This window comes from Accipiter gentilis, chromosome 32, assembly GCF_929443795.1.
Source record: "Accipiter gentilis chromosome 32, bAccGen1.1, whole genome shotgun sequence".
NCBI classification, from domain to species: Eukaryota; Metazoa; Chordata; class Aves; order Accipitriformes; family Accipitridae; genus Astur; species Astur gentilis.
The window spans coordinates 13106585-13130738 of NC_064911.1; the positions used below are offsets into that span (position 1 = coordinate 13106585).

The window sequence follows — 24154 nt, forward strand, 5'->3', positions numbered from 1 at the left end:
TCAGGGCATCGCATCTTGTAAGCTGCTGAAAAAAACATGATCCAAGCAGGAACCAGCCAGCTACAACATGGTATTAAAAACTCTCCGATATATTGCACAGGTCATTGTTTTTCTTTACGTGCATATGGAAGGTGGAATCAGCTAAGCAAACTGCACTTATTATGTCGGTGGTAACATTTCTGTTCTGACCATTACCATGGAAATCACCTATTTGTGCCAAGATGCAGAATCAAAACTAACATGTGTACTGCAACACAATGTACATAATTAAGACTATGCTGGTATTAAACCAGACAAAGAACAGAGAAAGATAATTTTTTAAAAAATTGAGGCTCTTTCTAGGTCAGGTAGACCTTCTTAGTTTCTGAGGCCGGGTACGCTGCGTGACTGTACTGGGGCGTACAACTGGGAGAGCAGCAGTGGATCCATCTGGGCTCACCCTCAATGCAAGGTGTTTCTGAGTTGCCCCTGTCACGACCCGGGCTGGACAGACCAGGGAGTCGTGTTGAGTTCGGAATTGCCTCAGGCTAAATGAAGGTGAAACAACACCGAACGATCAGTTAAACATTTTATTCGTGCCAGAAACAAACTGAACTTGGGAGGCACGACAGCAGGTAGCGGGGTTTCTCACAACAGGAATTGGCATGGAGCTACCTCAGTGACCCGTGGAACCTGCGGTGACCACCTACGTTGGTTCAAGGAATGGGGAGATCCCTCCCGTTGGGTCAGGGGGTTCAGAGCGGACCCCCTTGCTTTCCAGACTCCTTCTCGGAGAGGAGCCCGGGGGTGGCTGGATCCGCTCCGACTCCCAGACTTAGCAGTTTGTGTCTAAAGGGATGAGGTGTAGGGATTACGGAAAAGGAAGAAAAGAGAGAGCAAGACAGAGAGAAAGGAAAAGAGAAAGATGTCACCGGTCCTGGGTCCAGCGTTGCTCCAGTCAGCCAGAGGGTCCCGTTCCAGTGGGCGTGCACGCGTGGGGCTTCAGTTTGTGCCCTTTTATCATCCGTGCCCCTCCTTCGGGTGAGCACTTGAACCCATTAGGTTAATCAGGTGTCCTGAGCAGTTTGTGAGCCTTTGGGAAATGGGTCGGTGGGCTTGGGGGTCTTTTGGGGAGCAACTTCCCCATCCCAGCAGATGTAATCTTTGGCCGCGCAGGGTGAGCTGCCCTGCTCAGCGCATCAGGGCAGCGTTATCAGAGCAGGGAGATGTGCCGTGTCCCGCACAGCCTCCCCGCCTGCTCATCGGCTGCTTCTCTCCTGGCGTTCCTTGCTCTGCGGCGTTCCTCGTTACGCAGAGTTCATCCTTAAGCAGAACTTACCCCGCCACAATGTTTGAGACATTCACTCTTTTAGTCTCTCACAGCATCACACATTTCTGTAGGTTTGCAGTAACTTTTTTTTTCTTTTCATAAAGTATTCCTTTTTCTCATGTTTGGTCTTTTTTCCTCCTTGTTGCTTAAAGAGTATGAAAGGCGGGGTTGCGGGGAGGAATCCACAAACACAATGAAGAAAAACATTTAAGCAACACCTAATTACTCTGCAGTTGTAAGGCTCCCTTGCTTTCCTTGTAGTTCCAAAGTTGATGCTACTCCTTTTTGAAAATTTCCTTTCCATTCTAATTTTTTTTGAAATGACACCTGCATACTCTTGAGTTACTGTACTGCCCACTATTATTAAAATTCTCAATGTGGCAATAAAGAATTGACGCACTCCATGAGTTCAGCCCTTTTCACAGCCGTGCAACTTTGGCTCTGAAGAGCAGCCCTACTGAAAAATGCAGCTGAGTGTTTCACTGTGCCTTGTTTCTCCAATTCTATTTAAAATGACCACCATGAAGCAGCAGAGAGGAAGGAAGAATATATAGGACATATATTCTAGAGAACATAACTAGTGTTATGAGGGCCATCAGCTGCAAAACTAAAGCAATGGCAAGCACTTCTCTTTTCTGTTAGCTGCTGAATTTAGCACACATCTTACTGCAACACAGACTTACAAGACTGCAAATCCATGCATAAAGACAACAAATGCAACACTGGTGCCCCCCTCATCTGTAAGGTGCTGTGCTACTGTTTTGATATTTAGTTCCCACTCTAGAAGCTAGATATGAATTAATCTTCACCTTGACTACTTCTGGCATCGCTCTCCATCTGAATCCACCCCGGATCATTTTCCTGAAAGTATCTGTGGCTGATTAAAGCTCTGTACTGACAGGGCACATTAATCAGATTAAATGACTAACTGATGAAAGAAATTTCAGAAGTTAAAATATGTAACATTTATTCCCTGCCACATTGTTTGCTCTGTCAAAGTTAAGCAGTTATGAATGTGAAGGTACAGAACGTGTTTAAGACAGGCTGTTTCTATTTCATTAAATCAGGTCTCACCTTGAGGGCCAAAAATTTACAGCTGTGACATTGTTCCACAAGGGTCTCAGTAAGCACCTTCCAACTAATTAGCATCCATCCCCTGCTTAGATGCATTTAACCATTAATGCCAGTCTGTGATTAGAAGCCTTTTAGACACAAGCATTCACATCTGAATTTCACACCTGAAAGGTGAAATTTTCATACCTGAATACAGACACTCATCATCTCCGTAAAACTTAATTTCAGCGGCAAGAGATTTTCCTTATGACTGTGAGAAATGCAAAAAAGGATAAAAATGTTCCTTTTTTCCAGGATATGAAGTTGTTGTTCATTTAAGGGAGAGATTCAGTAAACTTTCACATTGTCATTTTGAAGCACTTACCTTTCATTTTGACTTCAGTTTTGGGGTGAACCCGAGACCTGACAGTTTTAGTATACTATTTTTCTTGGTCAGTAAGAAATTACATAAGCCTTTAACACCTCTTACTTTTCAAGTCTTCTGCCTCTGGTGAATCAAACTTACCATCTCTGCCAAATTACTATATATATTTCTGTCATGATTCCTGAGTGACTAGAGGCAGTCACCTCAATTGCATTTTAAAATACAGGATTAAAGATACCCACTATGATGTTTGGCTTGCAAATATCTCAGTTCAAAATCATGTTTTCTTTGGTACATAAGCCCTTCAAATAGGCAGGAAGTAACAGAAAATGGTTTATTGTTTTAGACTAGATATTATCAGCTGCTGTGGGAAAACATACAGAACTACTGGGGAATTAAAAAAAAATTGCCCGATTTTTTTATTTTTTTTTAAATTAGATTACAGTTTACCAACCCCAAGTATTCACCAAGTCTGAGCCAGCCTGCAAATGTCACCAGATCGGTTTGCAAATAATCAATCATTTTAAAAAAGGGGTTCATTTTAGTTGCCATGCATTTTTCAAGTCTAACAAACCCCTGTCTTTTATTAAATAGTTAGGAACTTACTTGAAATAAGTTGTCCTGCAATCAATGCAACAGTACAGAAAGTATAATGTCCCGTAGAGCCTGTACTGCAACATTTAAACTGAAGTGACTCCTATTGCCTCCCATGACTTTATGATGTCCTCCTCTTTCCCTCTGTACCTCTTCATCCCCACAACTTCTAGTTCCCTGTCATGCTCAGGACAAGAAGTAGCAGGTACGTGGATTGCTGAGTGATACACAGGTTTATAACACCTAAAGTATGTCTTTTGCCTGGCTTGTTAAGAAGTTCATGCTGAAACCTTTCTTACCAGTAGGATCATTTTATCAGTTCCCGTCTTTTCTCCTGGAAGATGATAGTCTTCACAAAGCTTGTATAAACCTGGTTTATTTCCTCAGATATCTGCCCTCAGAAAAATTTAGTTTTAGTGTGTCCGATAAGCTTGATATGTACTGGGGAGAACAGGGCTGACAGAGAAAGAGTGTGGTCACACAAGTTTTTCTTTAAGAAACCATGTTGAAAACAGAAGTCATCAACATTGTGCCTAAATCTGAAATTTTTCATTGAAGTTTTAATCTACATTTGATTAAAAAATATATGCTGGATACTCATTTAAATATCATCCCTTGAGACTAAAAATAATGTCTTTAAGAAAGGATTAATTACTTTCTATGTTTCAGGGAGCACAGCTCTCATTAGCTGATAGCTTTGTCCATTGCCACCAGGACTTCTAAAATCCTTTCTTGCTGTTCCTCATTTAAGTGAAGTGCATGCATTACAATTTGTTACAATGTAGCTATTTACACCTGTATTTTTAAATACATAGGTATTATATATATAAATTTACAAACACTTAAACATGTTACAAAGTTTTTTATGCATTGGTGTGCCTCCACAGCAGTCCTTCCTCAGCGTGGAATTTGCTGGCTATTCCCGAGGTCACAGACAAGCACATAGTAAATCCAGATGAGCATGAAACAAGCGTGCAGGAAAAAGTTACAAGATCCTTTATAAGGTAACAATTTCTTTCTGATTCCCAATGTAAGCCAACTAAATATTCTCATCCCGGCAATAAATAACCTATACTGATCTTGTTTTGTGTAACACTGGTCTCTTAAACTGCCTGCCTCCTACAAAATTTTCTGCTGAGACCCCAACCAGCTAAACAGCACTGGAAGCACCACTGGTTGAAGGTAAGGAACTCCCAGATCAATCACAGATTGTTCTTCTGTCAAAACTCTTCTGTTTCTGCTTGAAAACATTTCTTGTACTGCATGGTAACAAATGACTGTGTGCTATATAACCTTTACCTTGGATTTCTGAAAGCAGCGGACTAAGAACTGATACCAACACAACTTAAGGGAGCGTTTCAACATTTTAATTTGTGTTGTTTTACAAGTATAAAAGAAAACCTATTTATCAGATCTTGCATACTCTTATACATGTGAATAATCCTTACTGAGCAATCCTTTGTGCGGCTCAGGAGTACTCAAGTGAGTACAGTTTTTAACAGTACCCCTATACCCTTCCACTGAACACATACGCCTCTAACATTCATAGAGGAGAATAAAACTACAGTAAACTTGCAGCAAGAGATCACTCATTCATACACATACATCCTTTGTAGCTAATACTATCCTCTCAGCGCAGCCACAGGGTGTACTGATAACAACACTGTCTAGGACTGTCATTAGCCTGAGAAAGATTGCCTCTCCTAGCATTATAGCATACTTTAGAAAAATAAGCTTGTCCTTCAAAACACTGGTCTTGGCAAAGTATCTTTGTCTCTGTGACTCCCTCCCATACCCTCTTTCTACCAGCAATGGCAGCACAGCTAGATCCAAACATAAACAGAGCAGCAATACTGTTAGTTAATCTGCACTCCATGCTGTGGTGATATGGGGCATGGCAAAAGCAACGGCCCTCACGTTCATGGAGTGTTTGAACTGTATTTGGTTAGTCTGCACAACTAAGGCAAAATCATATGGCAGTAATATAACCCATACAATTTTTTTTTTTCCCCACTCGTAGCAATGATTTAAATATTCCATTCCCTACACATGCACTTCAGGAACTTGGTACAAAAATAGAAAGTAATATGGCACATTCTAAAAATATCCATATACAGTAGTCTTCATCATTGGTATGTGAAGTTAAATGGTACTCACTATGTACACATCCTGGACTCCTGGCTGTGTAACTCTCCTACTGTTGACTTCATTGTAGCACAAGCATCTCACTGGTTGAGGTTTGTGAGCTTCCACTGTTTTCAAATAGCAAAATCACAACAGCACCATCACTTACCATGTCCAAAGTCTGCTTTAAGAGTTTGGGACCTCTCCCTTTAGAGATGAAGTACTTCTACATATGAAGCCACTTCTTTTTTTCAAAGCCTAACATTTCAGACCTAGGTACATCTGTAGATAGGCAACAACCATAATTCCCTGATTACTGATGGATATCCAACGATAAAGTCAGATACTCAGTTTTAGTTAAGAACACCTGAAAATTTGGCTCTGTGTGCTGAACTCTGCAGGTTTGGAAGCAAGGGTTACATTTTCACTTGCTCCCTTAACGAGCTACTGAACAAAAAAAAATACCTGAAATACTCTTCTACATCTAGAAAAGTACAGAGAAATACTATACTGTACTTTGACATATAGAAGTACAGAGGAATGCTGTAGTGTCTTCAAGGAGTCACTTCACTATTCTATGCTCCTCAGGGAGAGAAATTAGAGCTGTTTGGTGTTTTCCCCAGATATGTGAGGTACATTCCCATGGCAAACTCAGGCCAAAAATTCCCACTACCACCCACCAATAATTTAATGGGATCTACATACACATACCACACACAGACACATATTAAGCAAAATAAAAAACATAACTCCATTATAAAACTGAAGTATGCAGACATTCATTTACAGTGCAGTAAAGAAAAAAAATAAAACCAGCTTAACTCTTTGCAGCATTGCATGTGACATATTCCATTATAAATGACCTCAGACACCAAACTTGAGACACTTCTAATACAATGATGCTGATTTCATCCCTACTGAAGAACTTCACATCCTCCACACCAATAGGATAGAGGCTAAGCTTAGGACACTAGGAGATGCTTTGGGTCATGAATTATTTGTTTCCACTAGCAGCCATAATGTGTAATACTCAGAAGAAATGCAAGGTACTAAATAAACAAAGTGCAAAAAGCTTTCACTTAATTTTTGAACATACAGTTGTGTTTGTATATTCCCACCAAATTCTTGGGCATTCATCTGCTAAAGCTTTCTCAGCAACTTGCAAAATACAGAAACACTTATTTGTGATGATATAGTGCACAGAAGAAAAAGTTGATGACTTTCATTGCCTCTTTCAGATTTCAAGCCTGCGATATTTCTGAGGTAAAGAAGTCAGAGGATTTTGAACTACTGGTACTAGCTAACCATAACATATTACAGCCTCAAAAAGAAGGACTCAGTGTCTTTTATCCCCACATAACAAGTCACTGAGTTGCCTGCTTGCTGTACTACCAACCCCCTGACAATCAGGGTAGTGCTCATCTCTTAACTTCAGCCATCTAAAAGGGAGACAGAGAATCAAAACTAATTGTCAAGGCATCTGGTTAACACTGAGTAACAGGTCTCCAGAGAATGATCTATATCACCTGCCTTAAAGGCCATTTTAAGATGGGTTGTATTACACCCTGGAGATGTGCTCTGGAGAGCACCTACATGACCAGTTCACACTATCTTTCCAACTTCTAGATATTTAAAGTTATATAAAGTGAACACCACCCTAACACCAGAACATCACAAACAAAGTATTAGATAAATGATTAAGTCAGAAAAATGAGCTATTCCAGAACATCACAATTAATGTGTTAAATTTAATTCCCTTACTAACAAGCAGAAAGTATGAAGGGTAAAACAGTGCAAAGCCAATAACCCCTCCGTCCGTTCTCAGTAACAGTCACATTTCAGTATTAGTGCTGGCTAATTGGCTGTTTCTTGGCAACTTAGACTACAGTGCATTGTAGAAGTCCAATTCTTAAACCACAGAGAGAAGTATTATCTTATTACACTGATTAGAGTGTAAAAAAAGTCTGCAATTTGATCAAAGCAGACCACAGCTACAGTCCATATATAGTCAAGGCCTAAGCTCTGTTTCCATGCTAGGGTGGCATGCCATAATGACATCCTATCTGAAATAAAATGCATTTCCTTCCATCCTCAGATTTCCTGAGTAAGGTGGGCATCAGGCCAGTTTTTGATGGATGTCTCCTATAATGATTTCAAAATAAGCATGTGGTAATAAATCTATGTGCAAAAAATTCTGAAATAGAAGTCTATAAACAATGATTGCTCTCCATACACAAACACACACAGATACACATACTCATACACGAAGTTTTCCAGAAAGGTAGGCTTGTCAGTCGTCATGCAGTGCTACGCCTGCAAGAAAGAAATCCCATTCACAAGACACAATGTCCAAGATACACAACATTCCCAGCAGGTGATCTGCCACCTTCCAAAGGCACCTACTTGCTTCCAGTTGTACTAGGCATTGGAAGAAACACTTTGATGAGGATTCCCCTTTTGAGAATCTATTGTCTTGCTACTGCTCCATGCTTCATCAGTATTTTCAGATTTCACCTCTGCCTTGTCTGTCAGTATGGTGGATTTGGGAGGCTTGCAAATAAAGCAGAGGAACTTGAAACAGGACAGCAAACCTTCGGAAATGCTGGATGAGAAAAGCTTTTTGCACGGGTGGCAGAACTGGTAGAACACCAACATGAAGAGGACAGCCATGCAGTAACCTATCAGGAGCTGCAAGACCAACAATGGGGCGCAGACATACAGGTAGATATCGGTTTTATAGATGTACCACATCAGCAGGAGGAATGCATTCTCGATGAATCGTAGCATGTAATACACAGTCAGTCGGTACCAATTTTGGGATTTGTTAATTAAGTCAGGATCATTGAGCTTCACTTGCACTGCTGACCAGCAGAACATGTTAATGCCAGCGTACAGGAAGGTGAGAAGGCACAAGACGATGGTAGTGCCGACCCTGCTCAATGCCTTCTCTATGTTCTCGGGAAATGGGGACTTGCTTTGCCAGAAGAGAATCCATGGGTAGAAGAAAAAACCAAAGAAATTCACTAGCACAACGGGGAGAGTCCAGATTTGAAGGACTGAACTGAAAAGGACCAACACCGTAACCCGTGTAGCAATCTCAAAGCTTCTCCACATGAAAATGCAGAGGTAGGCAGCTGGTTTCACGCTGACATCATAATCATCATACTTAATCTTAATAGCCAGGATGTTACAGCGTAAGGCGCCATATACAATTGACAGGAGAGAAAGGACCATAAAAACACCTACAAAGAGAAAAGACAGATCAGGACCTTCAGCTTAGCAGAAGTTAAAGACATTGCATCAGAGTAGTGCAGATGTAGTTGTCTTTGCAGCACTCCCGGGGATTCCCAGCAGGGTGTAACGCCAAAACAGCCATTCCTTGTATACACTTCTTACTCTAACCCTACCTGCTATTTTGGTCCCCATTTGTTACTTTTCCAAGTAGCTAGAAAGAAAAAAAGGCACTTAGCAGTCACAACTGTAAGAGTAACCAACTTGCTCTCAAAGTCTCATAGTACTCCACAAGGCACAGGAGTGCTACTCGCTCTCCATACAGATGAAAACCAGCAAAACAGAAGCTGAAATTTTGGATTAACTTGAGCATGCAGATACCTCAGCGCTTGTGAAGTTCCATGTCGAAGTAAACTGTCTAAGATCACAGAAAAGCTCTGTGACAGAGCTCAAAATTGAAAGCCAAAGCAATTTAAATGCAGAACCACTTGCACTTTCTCTGCCTGTGTAGACAGAGATTTGCCCACCTGTGTACACTGTGTTTTCCTATAACTGTTTTCTTTATACACCTGTGTCATGCATTTAAAAACAACACTCCTTTAAAAAATTTATTTAAATTTAGATCAACTTTCAGTATCTCCCATTTACCCAGAATCCCTCAAGTGAAGGTTTCACAGCATTTAAATTCTGCAGAAAGTGAAGGCAGAGGCCAGTTGTTACCTGGCTTCCCTTCCAGATGCAATAGGGGAAAAGCTTTCTGGCACTGCAGGAAGGAGTCTTCTCTTGCCACATTAAGTAGGTACAAATGTACAAGAACACTGGATGCATAGAACGAACATTCATTGAGAAGTACCTTGATGTCCAGAAGTGCTAACTGCCCACAGTTTTGTTAGCATTTGCATAATTTCTTCACAATTTTTACCCACATGCTGAACAGGTGATTTACAGGACTAATTTTAGGCAATCTTAGCATTTTGTCCACACAAGGAACACTTCAAATGCAAATGAGTTCAGCACAGTAAAATTGATTCAGTTGTCTCTTTTAGAGTTTTAATGAAACTAAGCTAACTGGTCATGCTACAGGGCATTATATTGCATCAGATAAAATAATCAGAGTTGGGAATTCTTGATTATGTCAATTACTTTTGCAATGCTTTGCAACCAATGCTTTCTGCAGCCTTCAATTAGTTTATGTGTCAATATTCTACAAATGAACTGGATTCCCTGCTTTGCTATAGCTATATAGCCATGACTATCAGTTTTTTTCTAATTAAATTTATTAATTTCTAAGCATGACTTTGAAAGAAACAAGTATTTTAGGATCTCTAACAACTTTCTAACAGGATTTTCTCTATCATTTTAGCTAACCTCTCTCCCACCCTGATCCTCAAACACCTCTGAATTATTTTGGAAAAAAAATAATTAATCCTTTAAATCTAATTTTCCAAGAGCAATCAGTAAGCTGAAAAACATTTGCCATTTTATATGGTAATTTTGTACATGCCAGTTTGGTGGTGCATATATTCTCTGAAAATGGTTATATATTTGCTTGTTTAACACTTAAATTTTTAATAGTGTTTTTAAACATCTTTCTTACAGCACTGTACTTGATCTGAGAATTTTTAAACGTTAAGTCTTAGAAAAACATTGGCTGAAAGCAGAAGAGCAAGTGAGTGCAGTCAAGAATACCACTTTGATATCCTGTGGCTCTTCACAAAATCTTTCCTGTAGTTTTGAGCTGGCTGTAGAACTGTGAAAGAACAAATAACTTCCAGCAGCTAAGGAAGCAAAAGATTCTTCTCAGAGTTAAAGAAACAAAAAAGTCTATGCACTTGGGGACAGGGCACTGCTGTCCTGGTACTCTGCTTACTTTGTGCTGTGATAAGCCGAGACATTCATTTTATTACCCAATTTCATAGGGATTCTATGTTAACCTCAAACTTGTCTTAAAAACTCAAGCCTTTGAAACAGGCATTTCTCCATTGATAGAAACCAGGTCATGCTGACTCTGATTTAATACAGGAGTCCAGTCCTGCTCCTTTCCCAAAAGCTCAGTACTGTCACCAAACCTTCTGTTCAAACATCACTTTTAAGTCTGTGAGAAAGATGGTTTGAAGCAACCACAAAGAGAAATGTGGGAGGGTGACATTATTGCTGCTTTTACTCATCCTGAGCAGGCAAAGAAGTGAAAATTTAAAAGGCAAAGTATTTTCCCCTGGAACAGTCCCAAATCCCCTAAAAGTCCTTACAAGGATGGCATTTGTCTTCTTCCTTCCTACTCCCAGAAGGCTGTACTTTTCTTACAAATCAGAGGTACACACTCAGAGAGTCATTCAGGGAGGCACAGTTTTACTTTGTTGGGTTTTTTATTACATCTTAAGTCTTTTCAAGACCTGGTCCCTCCCACTTCAGAAATTGCTAAGAGAGTGAATTCTGCTCTAGATGAGCTGCATCACAAATACCTATTACTAAAATCTTACATTCAGATGAAGAATCATAAATTATCTATTATATATATTATAGTTTTCTAAACCGATAATCAGAAAACTTGAAAAATAAAGGCACTTTTTTTTTTGCTTTAAGATACAATTCCAACGCTTAGAAACAACTATTAATACTCAAAGTATGTTGTTCAAACAATGAGAAAAGTATTCCAAGTTCAGAGCTTAATGAGTTGAGAAGAAGCAACTGTAGAAGCATCTTAAGATATCTAGTAAGACCACCTACAAAGCCCAGTCATGAACATTAGGAAAGTGACACTGCAAACACTAGTAAGTTGAAAAAAAAATAAAACCAAAACTTCTATTCTTGAAGATGGCAGTCAATGCTACAAATTTTCATTAAAAAACCCAAACCAACCTACCTTTTTCAGCAGAATAATTTTATTTTTAAATGGTAGGAAATCTGCCTTTTGAGATTATTTTATCACTGTAAGCAACACTTGAAAAAGATAACTGGTGTTAATGGCAAAAATCCTTTACACTTACAAAAAGATTGCTCTTAACGGAAGCAGATTGTCCACATTCAATACTGCAGGCTGAGAACTGGCCCTTTTTCAAGGATAAATGGCCAAGTTACACATCCCCCACCTCCAGCTAGCTGTTTTTGTAATTAACGCTAACTCAGGTCTTTCTGGCACCTCCTGGCCTTGCACTTCTCTAGGTGGTACTACCTAAGTGAAGAGGTCTGGATAGCTGCCCAACAGTGTGTAAGTGGACCTGAGCCTGATGTCGGCCACCTCTTCGAAGCAAGGTTGTAGCTGGCTCTCAGGCAATGCATGATACTGACAGACGTTGAAGCATTTAGTACAGGGTGAAGCCCAAATGTACAAGAGAGACTTTGGTGTCTGTTCTGGGAGTGGCAATTACAAAGTCAGACTGGGCATTTCATACAGTGACAAGTTAGGAACTTCTTCCCAGTTATGCTGTAACCAAAGAAAGAGCTGAATGTCTAGAACTAGGACTCAGATTAGGCTATTACATGTGGGTTTCCAATGTTGCATTTCATACAACATTTCTATTCATTTTGTGCTAAACAGTCACCAAAGCGTTACGTCTTTCATCGCTAACCTAGAGGCTTTGTCCTGCTTTGGCAACTCTCTTTAGTTGTCTTGATGTTACATTCTTGGCAGACAGTGAAATGACAACTTGGAGCATGCCAGACACTGGCAAGAATCTGATCATCCAGAAGAAGACATCCAGAGAAATTAATGAATGCCATGAAATACACAAGAAAGATGCAGCATGGCTCTGGTTGACAAAGGGCTAGGCAAGGATGCACGCTCTTTTCAGAACTGTTCAATTCCATACTGGAAGCAATAATGAGTTTTAAACAGATCTGAAAGGGACAAACCATGCTATGTAGCATGATGGTAAACAGCTTTAGGTTCACAGGTGATACTGACCTCATTACCACTGACGAAGCAGAATTTACACAGAATGACAGTCAGGGTAGTGTAGGAATCCAGAAAAATAAGAGACTGATGAGGAGACAAGACAAAAAAATGTGGAAATCAAAATGCAACAAGAAGACAGCCATAATTATAACAGAGACAAATAGAAAAGACCATGGACTTTGGATGACCAGTGTCAAAGAACAGGGAAGCTGAAGACATCTGAAGTGTGGAAGAAGAGCTGGACTGGCAGTTAGATTACTTTGATGATGCTGCAAGATCAAAAGGTTGAAGTCATGTCCCTATACATGAGAATCCCCATATACACATAACAAATAACAAGCTGAAACTGTGCTATGCATCATTCCCATTTGCTCTGGAGGCTGAATAGTACTGGTGGACAACAGGTACTACTGCAGAAAAAAGCTGGCTAAAGAGATTACAGAAAGTTTCAATATTTCAGAAGGTAAAATACACATAAGAGGAATATGGTTAGGACTCTTGTTTTTCCAATGAATGAGCTCTAATAGACATTGCCATTGTTCCTAAATCACTGATTAAGAAAAAACAACAACAGGTTTTTTTTTCCCCTTTTCATTTCTATGTTTTAGAATTACACCTGCTACGGAGATGGTTTCTGGGAGACATGAGGTGACTACTGCATTTGCTGGTGTGTTCGCTGAACTCCCTGGAGAGCCAGCTTATCTCTAGTTGTTTAACTTTACTTCACCCACAGAGGGTCACTTACCAGTGTGTCATTCAGAATTTATCTCAGCAGTGACTGATAAAAGTCAGAAGTAATAAGGCATTACAAATTATTATTAAATATGCAATTCTCTAATCATCTGGAAAACAGCACTTCTCCTTGGCAGTCATGACCAGTAAGGTCAACACCGGTAACAGAAGAAATACAATAAAAAGGTGACCTTTCTCAAGCAAATGCCATCTGCAGTGAAGTGATTGGAAATTTAGCTAATTGCACTGCTCAGCAAAGGATTCAGCTGCTTTGTTCTCATCCCAAGTCACAGATGCCATGGTTATTTGAAGAGCCCACCTTAGCTGTGAAGTACTCAGAAACCATCAGGAGCAATGTATTTCAAGTAACTACTGCTATGACCTTAAACAAGTACTTTTGTATAAAGACCTTAACCTGTTGCAATATCCTTACGTGCTGACTCGCCCTTTGGTATACTAAAGTTTTCCATTTCCCAAGTTGAGGGGAGAACTCTGACTTTATTATAAAGGCTTCTCCAAAAATCTTAGTTCCTTACCTTGGTATACTGCCAACCAAGGTACTGGAACTGAAGAAAGGAATCAGATTCACAACGTGTCACCCTAGCCTCAGACTCCCTAGCTGTGAAGCTGGTAAAGAATCCTGGCGTCTCAGGGCCTCAGAGATATAACAAGAACTATTTTGTATTTTGGTGGAAACACACCTCCAGTTCACACAGGTGCCAAAGCCCTTTCTTACACCAAAAAGCTGGTTGTCCTATGACCAACTGGAGTAGGTTCTTCATTTAGTCTAAAACATGATGGTGTAGATTAACTCGAAAGCAACATCACCATCTGTCAGGGAGATGAAACCCATTGCAATATGCGTGGTTCTTGCCCAGGGCAGCTACACCTGACTGCTGACCCTTCTCCTCTCCCTCCCACCAAAATATGGAGGTGATAACAACAGCTCAACCTACTTCTGGCAGCCGTGATCTCCTGCTGCAGGACACAGATGTAAAGCTGGAGCGTGAGCTGGGGCGCCGAGCCGAGGAACGCCTGGATCACAGATGCCCTACTGAATGCGGACCTGTGTGTACACAGCTTGCCTTCAGCCTGGCCCACTTCCTTCTCAATTTCTTCCGAGTACCCGTCCTTGGGCATCTGCCTCTTCTTCGTGATGCTGACATAGGGCTCTTCAACTCTGCCAGCGTGGAAGTAAATGTAAAAGACTTCCACACACCTACAAGCAAATCAAGAGTAACAGGAAAAAATCAAAGAAAACATAGGTCTTCCCACTCCTTAGTATTTTAAGCCATCAGATACCAAGTAATTTGTTCACTGAGCAAAGCACGTACGTTTTCTTTTCTTGGCAAATTTGGAATATGACAGATTTCACCCTTTAAAACATGAACTACATGCGGCTGGAGGGCAAGAATCTGGCAGTGCTCTTTGAGCTGCTTGTAGTACTGAGACACAGAAGGCAGTTGTTTCCTATAAGCTGCCCTTGTTCTCTACTGTCCTATTAAAGTCCTTAAACTACTGATCCACTGCAATGTTCATAGGCTCCCAACCCAGGATCCAAGTTGGAAGTGTTTCTTCAGATTCTCATGTCTTTCTCTTGGTGTTATCCATACACCCGTGAAATAGCAAACTTACTTCTCATACCTTTGCCTTAAACAATTGCAAGACATTGGAGAGAAGCTCAGGGTATGAGTGGGTGCAAACACCTCAAACAGTTGGAGTCTAGTCCTTGCTTTACCAAGCAATGGTTCCAAAACATAAGTAACAATTCATGGCAGCAATAACAAGACTAAACAGTTTAGAGCCTCACAACTCTGGATATTAACATTTTTTTTAAAGACACAGAAAGAGGAGCTTTACACCTTACATTTGCTTACATTTACTGCACTGTTTAAGGAATATTAAACACAATCTTGCAAAAATATTCTAAATAAGAACATGCAGCATTTTCAGCTGCCACAGCTCTTTGTACTGTAAACACAGGTGAACCAAACCCTCTTGTTTATGTAGATCTAACTTACCACAGACTAACTTCCAAAGAAAAAAGTTGTGCCAGCACATGCATTCCTATTCATAAATTACATATTGTTTTAACACATGCTGCCTCTGCCTATGCACAGAGAATAATCCATACATTTGGGAGGGAATCGAAAAGGGCTAAAGGGGTTGGCAGCAGCAAATGCTGTAGCAACGAGGACAAGTTGGCTTCTTGACTACTAAAGAAGATAATACATTCTCACACTCATTTATGAAAGGAAAGCTTCTGAAACTTCCTTTCAATGCCTATTTTTAGTTTGGCAAAAACTTTAGAAAAACTATTCTAAGAGAGTTGCTTGGGTATGAAGGTGTCAAAGGTGGGCTTGGGCATCAAGCAGGACCCAAAACACAAAGGGCAACAGTCAACCTTGTCTGGGAAGTAATAACAAGCAAGGATCTACTGAGGTACGGATGAAGTCACAAGCTGAGGGGAAAGGGAGAGGAAAGAAACACTATTTCTGTCACATAGCATAGGGTCCTGAAAATACAGGGCCTTCTGTGGAGGAGTCCATGTACAGCAGGATCATAAAGGATAAATGGCATTGACTACTGAAAAACAAAACTCCCAAAAGCCCAAACCCAGTGCAGACACAACCTGTTTTCTCTTTTATGCCTAATACTAGTATGGGCTTCAAGAAAGAAAAACAATCATAGTGTGAGCAACAGGACTGGTGAGGGCTGGCTTCCAGCCCAGAGGGAAGCTCAGGGGAGAGAAGCCCCCACTGCGAGGGCAACTTGTGGCACCAGCTCTGGTTGCGTCTCCTCCCATGGCCCAACACGCAAGGTATCTTCTTGTGTAGGCATCATCCTGACGAGGACTGAGCTGTCTTCTTTCCTTCCATAGTGCCTGCTGGGAAGGCATCTCCTCCACCTGGTTGCCTCTGTAGGTAACACTTGCTAGAATGCAGCATCTCCAAGTCTCTGACAGGTCAGATTTGGCCAGTGAGTTTTTGTAATGTACAAATAAGGCTTATCTGCTGTTTAAAAGTATCTCACAAACACAAAGCACACGGAGCTATACTTGTCCGAGACTTTGAATTCCCATTTCCTTCTCAGCTTGATTTTTTTCAACAATTGCCAAGTCAGAGTCTAACACAGCCTTCTAGGGGAAAGCTCACAGACTGAACTCTAAAGCAGCACTGATAGAAATTCAAATAAAAGCATATTAATTTTTGTTTCAATAAACTTGATTTCATTTTTCCCCCTAACTGGACCACTAGCAAGTTTCACCTGCTCTAGATGGAGAGCAGTTTTAGGATCCTGTAGTACTATCCTTGATTCACTAGGCTTCAGCCACTATTATCACTAAAGCTATTTGAAGCGCCTGGTGCGCTGGAGGCTCCATTCATGGTGGTGACTTCCTATTTTCCCCTTGTTAATCTTTTCAGTCTGGGCCAATCTTGTTCCATGTGAAATAATCCACACAGCCAAAAATAAAGTGTAAAAAATTAATAAAGCACAACAGCTTATGAAGCCAACAAATTGATTTTATTCCAAAAGAAAGATTCCAGAACATTTTTGTCTTGCTTAGTATTCACAGCCATCTACTCATCCTGAGCTGAGGGCAAGTCTGAAGTTGTTATGAAAAATAAGATCTCAGCCAGCATCAGCCTCTGAACTCTTGCTATGTGTGATCAGAAGCAGATATAGTCTAGGGACCCACCTAACAAGTAAACAGTAATCCCATAAAAGAGATGATAAAATTCATAAGATGACTGACTATAGCAAATATCATAATCAACAAAATTTTGGGGTTGGGAGCAAACATTTCATTTGTATATATTAGCTAGGTACTAAGTAGCGGTATATTGTTTGTGATGGGATATTTTATGTCCGTATAGAAAAGCAAACACAATGTGAAATGAATGGTCTGATGAGCAAACCTTAGGGCCAAAGGGGACTTTTACCAGGACAACAGAGTAATAAAAATGGTACGTGCAAGCACTCAGATTACATCAGTAATGATGCCCATCTGCTTCTGAGCCCTGCCCATCCCATGCCAGAGCATCTCTGGAGGTTATGCCTTCTAGGGCCAATAACAAATGTACTCAAGATTCTAGCTGGTGCCACTGACCAAGAAACTGCTTCAAACAAGAGCAGACTGGCAGCTGATACACTAGAAAGAAATAGCACCAATCTAAATGTTTAAGTAATAAAGTGTAAGAGGGGCAAAAGCACTTGAAGAACCATCCAGGTGAGAAGGGTTCAGAACAGTGATGAAGAATCAAATCAGATCATGTACCTGTGCCATGTTACCACTTTGTCTATGAAGTGCATTCAGAAATGTTGTCTTTAAATGAACTGGCTTGTTCATTTTTAGTATGAAACACAACTAAAAGACAATGCAAGAAGGCAATTGTTTTGAGCCAGTTTTCTTCCGCAGTTACAAACTCCACTACAGAACAAGGAATTCCCCAGAAGGCCCAGTTGCTCACTGCTCATTGCTGCTCTGCTCTGGAGGAACAGGAATGGAAGGTCCCAACTTCTGTACAATCCATCTCCTGCAGTGCAGTGATGTTTAGGGCCCTTTCAACAGATCCACACATGGTATCAACAGCAGAAGGCATGCAGCTGGCCAGTTTTGCTGCATGTAAAGCAATGACAGTTGCAGTACAGGCTCTGAAGGAACTAAAATTACTTTGAAGAAAAAAAAAAGTCAGATCTACTCTCTATAGTGAAAGTTAAAGGGTAAGAAAAAGATGGTACTGCATTCTCCTCTGCTGCCAAATCTTGGCAGAGAGAAGAGCTATACTTTTTCAGGGATCCTGATGGTGCCTACAAAGAGTGATTCAGCAGCAACACATTTGTCTTGTACACAGTCAGTAGGAGGAATAATCCTATCCTTCTATGCCTGCTGAGAGCAAGCACCTCATTCCCTCTTTTAATCATGGATGTGTGGGATTTAAATACAGGCAAAATAATGGTGGTGTGAAGAGGGAGCAAGCAATGAAACCAGGGACCTTCCCACAGCCAATAAGTGCTCCAAGAGCAAACATCTGTTTGAGAGACCTATCCACACACACTCAGTGCAAACATAAAAGCAGATTTCTCTAATGACTCAATTTTTAGTAATTCCTTTTCTTTAGGGAAGTGTGCAAAAGACTTATCAGTCCTGCAGATTTACTTACCTGTGTCAGACAAAGATTTGTTCCTCACTCATTGTTCTACCTTCCATCTGCACTGACTTTCTGTTCATCGCACCTTGGACACCTAACACATCTGCTCAAGAATAAAGAAAAAAGAAAAGCCTGAAGAGAGTCTAGGCATATTCTTCCCATCTGGAAAAGAGGGAGATGCATCAGCAGTTGTAAAGTTTAGAGCTCGCAGAATCTCCTACAATAAGGTCTGCCAATGGAAGTCCTACAAGTAAGAGAGGTTTTTAGACCTGTGCTATTCTGAACTATGAAGCAGGTCACTAGGAAAGAGAGACTATCCACAAGAGACAATGCTTCTGCACAACGTGACTGAAACATTATCTGCACCATTATAGCTTATTAGATTTCAAACTGCAGAATTAGGTGCCCAAAACATTAATGACTCCGATAATTTCAGCCTATAGGAGTTTTGTTTTGGGGTTGGGGTTTTTTTTTGATTGTTGGTTGGGTTTTGGGGGGTGTGTGTGGGGGGTGGTGTTTGTTTTTCTTTTTTACTTCCTGCAGCTCACAGAATCTAACTTTGGCTGTAACAGCAAATCCTCTGGCAGTTTGATGCAAACTTCCTACTGCATCTGTTTTGCTGCAGTCTACACGGTACATAGACACATGTAATTGTTTCTCCTTATGCCTTGAGAAACAAAGCCTGATCCCATTAAAAAAAAAAAAATCTATTGTTTACATTCTTGTCCCATTAAAATCTGAGGAAAACACTCATTAGTGTTCTATATCAGGGACTGTTATATTGGCTTTCAATTTTTTTCATAAGAGAAGTTCATCGTCCTGCGGACAGAGCCATCTCCTGATTGCATGTTTCTCATTAGGAAGAACCTGTAGGCCCACATGCAGCTAACAGAGCATTAGGGATGGTAGTTTCAAAGACACCAGCAGTCACTTAGCTCTCCTCTCCATGAAACTGGTATCAGAAGGAACCACTGCCACGTTCACACCAGTCCCTTCTGGATATGCCACTTCAGTACTGTCTTCAGTAAATCAGATAGTAAGGAACCACCACATCCAGCAGACATACAGTACAATACCACCATCACCCCCTGCTCAAGACTGTAAGCCCCGACTGTTCAAGTTGGTTTGTTGGAAATCTGCACTCCTCACTTCAGCTCCTGACCTATTCATTGCTTGCAGAATAGAAAAGGGGCAAGCAAGTTAACAGGGGTTTCTCTGGCACCCTTTGTGAAGAGCTATTTGCATTTTGAACGAATCCCTAAGTGCAGAGCAGTACACTAGCAAAAATACATCCAATTATTATTTATTGGAATTGTAGCAGCACTTAAAACCTCAAGACACTGTCGGTGCTACAGGTGCTGTCCAAATGAACAGGGAACAAAGAGACAGTTCTTGGCTCAGGAGCAGTGAATAATAAGCCAAAAAGCTCATCACGGTCTTCTCTAAAGAAGAGAAAAACGTATTAAATCTCTCATTGACATTGGCTATTGTTTTAAAGTAATTTATTCCACAAAAAATTACTTATGTGGTAAAAGAATCTCCTTTTACAAAAGAAAAAAAAAAAAAAGGAGGAAGTATCCAAATATATTTTCTAACTATCCAGACAAGTTTATGTGCTCACAAGGAGTGGCACCGACCTGAAATGCTGCAGGAATCCCCCACAGTGCTCAGAAACCTGCAGTTACTTTGTTCCAGCCAACTCTCTGCATAGTCTCCAGCATGCCTACATCCTAGGGATCAGAGCCAGGCCACCGAGGGGTGTAGGAATTTTACCCTACAAATCGCTCCAAATTTGTAGAGAGACTCTTAGGGAATGGCAGAAGGAATTAAAAAAGGGTGCATTAACAGTACTTTCCCAGTACAGTGAAAGTCCTCTCCAGGAAGAGGGATGCTTCCTAATTTTAGTGCTTCCAGTGGCAGCAGCAGGACAGCAAGTGCCTCCTGAACAGGTGGAGCGTGGGTGTATGGGGAAGGTGGTGGTATGCAAGAAGGTTTTATAAGAGAATGTACTTTTTTCCCTGTCGCATAGAGGATTCAAAATAGGCTGGATCATTTGGCTTGCAAAGATAAATACCCTCCTTCCCTGCCAAGATATTTCCATACCATTCCCTAAGATTCAAACTTAACTTTTTAAGGGAAAAAAGAAAGGGAGAAAAATGTCTAGCTTTTAAGATGATGAAGACGACTCACACAACATACATGGGCTGTCTGTAAAGCAGTGCACTGATATTTGAGTCTGAACAGAGAAATACTAACTAACCCGAATCATGTCACAAAACCAGTAGAGATGGTTAAAAAGTTAGTGTTAGCTTTTTTTTAAAGCCAGACGAAGCAGACTGCCCTCTGTTGAAGCATGCCATCTCACACAGCCTAAAGGCTCTTTAACATTTCATTCTGATGCAGCGAGTGGACAAAGCTGGGGCAGCTCTACTGTCTATATGTCCTATTTGACCTAATTTGACCCAGCTTACCCTAAAAGGCCCCGGGCTGTGCCAGTGAGACCTAAGAGAGACTGAATACAGGGAATGGAGTGAGGCTTCATATTGAGGAAGCAGATGACTAACAGCAGCAGGACTCTCCGGTGCAAAGGAGCAGACGTTTGCCTAAAAGGATAGGACAAAATGGCTCCAGGGACAATGGTCCTTATCAGCTCACAATGATTAAAGCCACAGTGAAGTGATGATACAGTCAAAAAATATTTTGCCTTTGAGCTGTCACCTCCGACTTGTGTATATTCCAGTCCACACAGGATAGAAAGCCTCCTGTGCAAAGTAGGGAAAGGTAAGGTATTTCACGTGCTGAAAACAATTAAACTTACAGTGCAGATCTACACCTGATGGGAAGCAATCAGGTTCCTCTTGACAGATACAACAATGTTTAGTGGCAGTGGATAGGAACACAAGGAAGAGAAAAAAAAACCCTTTAATGTCTGTTTCAGACTGATCACTTTGCCTTCCCACACTTCTGTACTGTATCTTACAAATAGACACATTTCCCCAAATTTAAAAAGAGGTTGTCATCTATGAAGCTTTCCCTCTTAATTTGTAGAGTCCCTCCAGCCTTTAGCAGGATGTAAGTTTTTTCAGGTGGCACGAATGTACTACCCTCTTTTTATTAGTAATTGTAATTCCAGTTATCCTGAGCCTAGAGAGACGTTACCATGCATCACTTACTACTGCCTAAATGATGCTAAGGGCACTGTGGCATAGGCGTGCTGCAATGGTTCCAGAACATCTTCAAACCTGGAAACACCAAGTTCTTCAATCTTTGAGAAAGGCAGAAGTGCAGAGCTAGCGACACACTCGTACACTGCAGCATCGAAGGGAGGGAGAGGGCTTCCTTATGCCCACTAGTTTTACAGCTGTGACCGCAGCTGGGAGCTCGCCAACACAGCAGAAAGTGTGTTTTGCACAAGATGAGACTCATGTTGTAAACAAATAAACTTGATGTTGAGAAAGAAAAAGTGAAATCATGATCAGTTGTTAAGGTCAAAGCAGAAGCCTATGTCTCTTCCAGATAATTAGAAAGAAAATCCTCTAATTTGTTGTTGCTTTCATCCTTTGTTTGCCTCTTTACATCTTGCAGCTTGACATGACATTCTTTCCTTGTCTGACCTCAAGAAATCGATTTAGAATGGCAAAAGTAATGAACATCATTTTTATTTTGATAGTTGCTTTCTCTTTGGTTCCACTCGTTTTCCAAAGAATTTTGTTCTTAGCTTGTAGAAAATCAGAGCTCTTCAAGAACTTAACTATTAAGCCATAACTTAAGTCTCTTTAAAATATTAAGAAAACAAACAAACAAAAAATCCAGCAATGGTTAAAAGGAATTAAATGTTTTTGATGTGTAAGATGCCTTGTAACATCCAAACTGTTCACCCTTATCAGTGTGAACAAATCTTCCTTCCCCACGCTGTCCAGGAATTTAAAAAAATTGGGGGTACTTCTCCTAGCCTGTACTACAGAGATACTGTATTTAATTGCCTTTCTTTTTAAAGAAGGGATTTGAACGTGAATTTAAAACAAAAGCCCCCAGCAAACATTTTGTCATGGGATTGCACCACCTCCGCAACTTTTCACCTATCTGTTGTTTTGTGTTCCCCCCCCCCCCCGCCCCAGGACATTTTCAGTCAGAAGTTGAACTGGAGTTGAAAAACCTCCAAAGCGATTTGGGGCAAGCAGCTCACTTTCGGAAAGAAGAGACAGACTACAGCATTACTAGTATTTCCACGGTGCACAGGCGGGATGGGTACCCTCGCTGTTTTAAGCCAGCAGCGGGGTTAAGTCTTCCTTTCTCCCTGGGAAGCAACCTCAGGGTAAAGCGGTGGGGACAAACCAGCAGCCAAGAACCACCGCCGGGGAGAAAATAAGGAAAATAAGGGCAGAAAACGCCGCCAGAAGGAGGGAGCGGGCTCTCCCCGGCCCTCCGCAGGGCCGCAGCCCGCCCCCGGCCGCAGCCCGTGTCCCCCCTACGCCAGGTGCTCACTGAAGGGCAGAAACCACCCCGCCCCTCGCCGCCTTTTCTGCCTCAGGACATCTGCAAAGGGAATTATTCCTCCCGCAGCTTCAGAAATCAGACCGGGAAGGATCTGATGGCGGCTAGCACCGGGGCAGAGCAGCAGCCGCCCGCCCGCCCGCCACAAAGGCCGGGGCGATTCCCCCATCCCCCCGGCCCGCTGAGGTGGGTAAAGGGCGGCGGGGCTCGGCGGGACTCACCGACCTGACGAGGGGCCCCAGCTGCAGGAGGTGCAGCAGCAGCACCAGCGGGCGGTCGCGGCTGACATCGCGGTGGATGAAGACCAGGCTGAGCTGCACCAGCGCGCAGGGCAGGAGGGCGAAGAGCAGCGTCAGCCACTGCCACATGCGGTCCCCCGCCGAGCGGTACGCCCCGCTCAGGCACAGCGCGGCCGCCGTCTCGGCCACGAAGAGGACGAGGGAGACGAGGACGGAGCCCGGGAATTTCATCTCCTCCTTCCACCACCACCAACCGGCCCGTTCTCGCCCCCCCCCCCCCCACGCCCGCCGCGCCCCGGCCCGCCCAACCGCCGCTGAGGTGAGGTGAGGCGCGGCGCAGCGCGGCGCCCGCTAGGGGGAGCCGCCGGCGCAGCCGCCGCGCCTCACCGCGGCCTCGGCCCGGGAGGGGCCCCGGAGGTCGGGTCCCTCCGGCGGCGGCCGCGCTGGGGTTTCATCCTGGCTTCTGTGAGGGTAAATGGAGTGGACGGTGCCCGGTGGTGCGTGGGGAGCACCCCCTCATCAGGGCCGTGAGATACGTGACTGGAAGGGGGGGGAATTGGTGGGTGGAAAGGTGGGGCTGCTCTTCAGGGGGAGGTGGGCAGGCTGGGGAAACAGGGTGAAAGGAGGAGGCGAGGGCAAAGTCCTGCACCTGGAGGAAAACAACCCTGTGCAACAATAAAAGGCTGAGGGGCAGCTGATTTAAAAAAAAAAAAAAAAAAAAAGGCAAAAAAGGAGCTGCGAGCCCTGGTAAGCCTCTCCCATGATGCCCTTTTACCACTTCATCAGGTGGATCTTACCTTTGCTTGTCAGGCCTTTCCCTTCAAAGGCTCCCAGGACCACAAACCCCAAAGCCCTGCCGGGACACCAGCAGCATTTGCCTGCTGTCCCCAGCAGGAGCCAGAAGACCACCCCACGCCTCTCTTCCTTGCCAGCAGAGCTCTGGAG

At 42.2% G+C, this 24154-nt stretch overlaps 1 protein-coding gene across 1 annotated transcript; it reads right to left on the reverse strand.

Moving 5' to 3' along the window:
- Nucleotides 1-4789: 4789 nt before the first annotated feature.
- Nucleotides 4790-23455, reverse strand: XK (X-linked Kx blood group antigen, Kell and VPS13A binding protein). The gene is made up of 3 exons (XM_049834891.1): nt 23196-23455; nt 14280-14542; nt 4790-8707 (listed from the first exon to the last, which is right to left on the reverse strand). Exons 1-3 carry the CDS (start codon nt 23438-23440, stop codon nt 7884-7886), a joined length of 1332 nt encoding a protein of 443 aa, XP_049690848.1. The 5' UTR covers nt 23441-23455; the 3' UTR covers nt 4790-7883.
- Nucleotides 23456-24154: the final 699 nt, after the last annotated feature.

Excerpts from the sequence above, each read along its gene's own strand:
- XK (XM_049834891.1), bottom strand. The coding sequence starts at position 23,440 with ATGAAATTCCCGGGCTCCGTCCTCGTCTCCCTCGTCCTCTTCGTGGCC. Across the intron at positions 14,543-23,195 it reads CAGCTGGGGCCCCTCGTCAG|GTGTGTGGAAGTCTTTTACA; the intron begins GTCGGTGAGTCC and ends ATTTGCTTGTAG. Across the intron at positions 8,708-14,279 it reads GGAGATCACGGCTGCCAGAA|GTGTTTTTATGGTCCTTTCT; the intron begins GTAGGTTGAGCT and ends TTCTCTTTGTAG.